At 35.3% G+C, this 5,462-nt stretch overlaps 1 protein-coding gene across 1 annotated transcript; it reads left to right on the forward strand.

Annotated features, from left to right (window-relative positions):
• The first annotated feature begins 1,672 nt into the window (after positions 1–1,672).
• On the forward strand, positions 1,673–4,698 carry LOC140176211 (uncharacterized). The gene is made up of 7 exons (XM_072206127.1): positions 1,673–1,688; positions 1,791–1,953; positions 2,065–2,296; positions 2,434–2,758; positions 3,658–3,728; positions 4,047–4,133; positions 4,600–4,698. The coding sequence occupies exons 1-7, from the start codon at positions 1,673–1,675 to the stop codon at positions 4,696–4,698; spliced, it is 993 nt and encodes a 330-aa protein (XP_072062228.1).
• The last annotated feature ends 764 nt before the right edge of the window (positions 4,699–5,462 follow it).

Genomic DNA, 5,462 nt, shown 5'->3' on the forward strand with positions numbered 1-5,462 from the left:
AAATTTTGAATTATGATGCATAATTATATTATCATTCTGTTTATAGATAACCTTAATATGTATAAAATTTTTGCCATATTAATTTAAATAAATTAATTTATATAAATATATTTTTTTTCAATCAGGTTGAGGCAAAAGATGGAATTGGACAGTTTAAACAAGGTGTGAATTTGTATATACTTGCTAAGATGAGTAGAAAAATTTATCATGTTATTCCAGATTTTTTGTGTAGTTTTTATGAATTTGTGTATAATATGGGTATTTTTATATTTAATATAGATAAGTTGTAACTTTTAAGTAGCCTAAGTTTAGTGAACAGTATTTTGTAACCATGTCTAATATTATGTGCCTTAATTTTAGAACAGAATTCTATGGTCAATTTCTTAATATTGTCTTGTTCCTCCTTCAATACCAATAGCTCTAAGAATCTGAATAGAGTGTCTTTCTAGACTAATATACTGCTTGTTAACAAAGGATAATAATAGCTGTTTTCTTATGTCATTGGTGCTGTCGTAGTATTGATGACTTCTAATTTTTTAGCTATGAACAAGTCATATATGATACTGTTATATTACTATTGTAAGCTAAATTGTATTGCATTTACTCTTTCGAAGCGTAATATTTTAATGCTTATTCTATGTGTAGGTAGGCCACATCCTAGAGCATTTGTTGTATCATGTATATAGGTCTTTTGAGCACAAAATACGTTAGTATGGTGTCATGTTTCTTAATGTAAATAGTTGCAATTAGGTGTAATTTTTTCAAGGAAAACAATTTTCAGGTGTTAGCACTAGTACATCGGATGTATTGATGAATTTGGTACTTTTATACCATTTTCATTCCGAGAACGTAGTACATCATGTGCTCTGTATATTAAATGTGTTGGATTATGTTCTGTACATCTCTCATTGTTAATTCGAGTGTTATGTGAGTGATTCTGTGTAAAAAAGTGTGTTCATTTTAAGATAAAATTGTTGGCCTGATCATTAGACACACACACATTGATGGTGATGAATATATACACCAATGGATATTCATGTTATATTTTAAAAAAAATTAAATCTAATTTTAAAGTAAGGATGCTAATGTTTTGGATTGGTAAATGAAAACACAAGGCTCACTCTTTTTTTTCCTTTCTTTTATTAGGTGTGAATATTATTCTGTAGTTATGATTTTTAGCTTTAATGCAACTCCTAATTTGTCAAGTTTATTTTTAACAGAGTATGTCATGTTTAAGTTTTTGATTGGTTTATTATTTTTATTTATATATTTATTATAACATTGTTGTTATAATTGTTTTAGAATTATTGTCAAAATTAATGTCCCAATCTCAAGATAGAACAAAATTTTTAACCATCCATATTTATTAAATGATAGAAAAATTATATTATATATTTATTATCAATAAATATTTTAACGAAGGATCAAAAAATTAAAATCGTGCATCTAACAAGATGGCCCGTATTCATTGCAAAAATTTGGTGAGAATATATAAACCATCTTTCTTTTTTCTCTTTGAGACTCATACCATGTTTAATAATTTGAAGAATTTTTGGGATAAGTTGGGTTTTCATTGTGTTAGTATTGAGGAAGCAGTAGGACACAGGGGTGGCATTTGGTTTCTATCTTCTATTGCTAATGCTTTTTGTGTGGTTATTGACCAAATTGACCAATGTATGACAGTGAAAGTGAGTGTGGGTAACTTAGTTTGGCTTTGTAGTGCAGTGTATGGGAGTCCTCAATTCGAAAAAGAAGTATGCTTTGGGATCATTTGCGTTCTATTAATTCAGGCCATAATGGACCGTGGATGGCCGTTGGTGATTTTAATGAGATTGTGGCACCAGACGAGATTACAAGTGCTTATTTTTCTTCTCACAGAGCTAGTCTATTAGCTACTACTCTAGATGACTGTGAGCTCTTTGATCTTAAAGTGACTGGTAGGAGATATATTTGGTATAGAGCAGTTTAGGCTGGCAGGGACTTGGCTAAAAAGTTGGATAGAGCTCTAGTTAATGAGGCGTGGATGACAATATTTTCTGAGGGTTATTCTGAAATTCTTAGCAGGCTTCATTCTGATCATTGTCCTATTTTAGTTCGTTGTCATGGTGGCCCCAGAGTGAAAGGTTCTCGTCCTTTTAGGTTCCAAGCTGCGTGGGCAACACATTCTTCTTATAAACATGTTATTAGTAAGGCTTGGAATAAAGAGTTTGGAGGCGTTACTGAAAGGCTTAAGATGGTTCAACAGGCTTCTTTGGACTTAACTCAAAGATTTTTGGAAATATTTTTGTGCGAAAAAGTAAGCTGGAATATCAGATTGATCAGATTCAACGACGTTCGGAGGTTACCAATGGGTTATCCCTGAGAATTAAAGAAGCTGAAGTGAGGGAAGATTACAATAGGCTTTTATTGCAAAAGGAACTTTTTTGGTACCAGAAATCTAGAGAGCAATGGGTCAAGTATGGGGATAGAAACACTAAATTCTTTCATCTTCAGACTTTGGTGCGTAGAAACTATAATAGAGTACATGGATTATATGTTAGAGATGGGTCTTGGTTTACTGATCCAGATATTCTCCAGGAAGAAGCCCTCTCTTTTTACAAGAATCTCTTTAGTACAATGGAAGAGGTTGAGGTTGATTGTTTAGGGGATGTTCCGATGCCCACTCTAAGCACCGAGGCTTGTGCTAGGTTAATTGACCCTGTCTCTTTTGCGGAAGTCAAGTCAGCAGTATTCAGTATGAGCCCTTTTAAGGCTCCTGGTACAGATGGCTTTCAAGCTTATTTTTTTTTAAAGAATATTGGGAGATAGTAGGCACTGAGATTTGGAATATTGTCCGAAACACTTTTTTGGGAGAGTACTTAAATCCTAGAATCATGGAAACTTTGATTGTGTTTGTTCCTAAAATTGATAACCCTAACTTTATGAAGGATTTAAGGTCTATTAGCTTGTGTAATGTTGTTTATAAAATTGTCACCAAAGTATTGACTAATCGACTTCGGCCTTTTTTTCCAGATATTGTTAGTCCTTTACAAGGAGGTTTTATTCCGGGTCGTGGTGCTCCTGATAATATTATTGTGGCCCAAAAAATTCTGAATTTCATGAAGCACACAAAATCCAAGAAAGGTACTCTTGCTTTTAAAATTGATCTTGAAAAAGCTTATGATAGGGTGGATTAGAGGTTTTTGGAGAGTACTCTCATTGCTTTTTTTCCTATCATCACTGTTAATTTGATTATGAATTGTGTCTGTGCATCATCTCTTTCTATTATGTGGAATGGGAATAGATTGGATAGTTTTGCTCCTAAAAGGGGGCTTAGACAGGGCGATCCAATGTCTCCTTACTTATTTGTGCTTTGTATGGAAAGACTTGCTTGTTATATATCTCATAAGGTGGTCGAGGGTGTGTGGAAACCAGTTTCTGTCACTAGGGGTGGCCCAAAATTTTCTCATTTGATGTTTGCAGATGATCTCTTACTTTTCTGTCAGGCTACAAAGAGTCAGGTCCAAATGGTCATGCATTCTCTTAACATTTTTTGCAAGGCATCTGGCATGAAAGTGAATCTTGAAAAGTCTAAAGCTTTTTGTTCTAAAAATGTGACTGCTCGTAGAAGAGATATTTTTACTAGTGTTTCTTCAATACGTTTTGCTTTGGACTTAGGAAGATATCTTGGAGTTAACCTTAATTATTCCCGTACCAGTAGGGCTTCTTTTCATTCGGTGATTGAAAAGGTGAGGGGAAGATTAGCTAACTAGAAAGGAAGGCTTCTAAATAAAGCAGGGAGACTTTACCTGATCAATTCTGTTGCAGCATCCATTCCTGTCTATCATATGCAGGTATCTTTTTTTCCAAATTGGGTTTGCGATAAATTGTCTTCTATGATGAGATAGTTCCTTTGGAAAGGTCAAGTTGATGGTAGAGGTCTTTCTCTTGTTAATTGGAGGACCATGATCACTCCAAAGAAATTTGGTGGCCTGGGTGTTAGAGATCTTGTGTGTGTTAATATATCTTTACTTGGTAAATTGGTTTGGCAACTTTTTCATTGTCAGGAAAAGCCTTGGGTTGCTCTATTGAGGGCGAAGTATCTGAGGAATGAGAGAGTTTTAGATGGCCCTGTCTCTTGCAACGCTTCTCATGTTTGGAAGAGTATCTCAAAGGCTTTTGGTGATCTTAAGGATGCCTTCTCTTGGTGCGTTGGGTCACTTGATCAATCTTTTTGGTTTGACAATTGGAGTATTGAGGGCCCAATTGCTCAAGATATCCCTTTTGTACATATATCTGACTCTGATTCAACTATTAGAGACGTTTGGAAAGATGGTCAATGGAATCTCCATGATATTTTCTCTATCATTCCAGAAGATGTCAAACAGTATTTGAATGCTAGAGAGAGTTCGGGTTGGTCGTGGGGTGTGGCATCTTCTAGACTCTACTCAGCTAGGAGTGGGTACAGTTGGCTAGCCAAAAGAAAGTTTGATTGGAATGAGCATGATAATTGGTTGTGGGTATGACGACTGCATATTCCTGAGAAGTACAAGTTCTTGATTTGGCTCAATCTTCATAATGCTATTCCTACGGTAGAGTTTCGTTTGGGTTGTGGCTTAGCTTTATCTAGCACCTGTCATCGGTGTCAAAATGGTTCTGAATCCATTCTTCATTGTCTTCGGGAGTGCCCTAGTGCCAAGGAGGTCTGGAACCTTTTAGGCTTGTATTCAGATAACTCGAATTTACGTGATTGGATCTACAGAGGTGCAAGGAGTGGAGATGTTTTTCTTTTCTTTTCGACCATCTAGTGGATTTGGAGAAGCAGGAATAATGACTTATTTAATATAGATGATTCTTGGAGTGCTAGTAAAGTGGTGAGTTTGATTCGTAGTTCAGTAAGGGAGTTTCACACTATTTTTGGTATGAATCAATCTTTGTCTCCTCCTTCGCTTTGTTTGCATTGGGTTCCACCTCCAGTTTATTCTGTTAAATTGAATTGTGATGCTAGTTGTTTTGCTCCTTTTGGCTATGCTGGTTTTAGTTGTATCATTCACAATCCTGATGGATGTTGGTTGAAAGGTTGCACTGGGAAAGTCGAAGTGTGCAATTTTCTTTTTGCCGAATTGTATGCAATTTGGAGAGGTTTACTTCTTGCTTGGGAGAGTAGATTTCGTAAGATTATTTGTGAAACAGACTGTTTAGAAGCTCTTTTCTTGGTAAACCAAAGAATGCTTGGTAAGGATATTCCAGAATGGGATTTGGCAAAGCATATACAGGAGGTTAAGAATTGGAATTGGAGAGTCTCTATTCTTTTAATTTAGAGGAATGCAAATAGTGTTGCAGATTGTATGGCTAAAGCAGCTGCTTCTGGCGCAGACATTCACTCGAATTGGAGCCAACCATGGAGTGAGCTTCAACATCTAATAGATTTAGATATGAACCTAGCCAATTAATTTGGTTTTGTCTCTTTTTTTTCTTTCTTT

This window comes from Arachis hypogaea, chromosome 11 (genome assembly GCF_003086295.3).
Source record: "Arachis hypogaea cultivar Tifrunner chromosome 11, arahy.Tifrunner.gnm2.J5K5, whole genome shotgun sequence".
Lineage (NCBI taxonomy): Eukaryota > Viridiplantae > Streptophyta > Magnoliopsida > Fabales > Fabaceae > Arachis > Arachis hypogaea.

Excerpts from the sequence above, each read along its gene's own strand:
- LOC140176211 (XM_072206127.1), top strand. Across the intron at positions 1,954-2,064 it reads ACTGGTAGGAGATATATTTG|GCTTCATTCTGATCATTGTC; the intron begins GTATAGAGCAGT and ends AATTCTTAGCAG. Across the intron at positions 2,297-2,433 it reads AAATATTTTTGTGCGAAAAA|AAATCTAGAGAGCAATGGGT; the intron begins GTAAGCTGGAAT and ends TTTTGGTACCAG.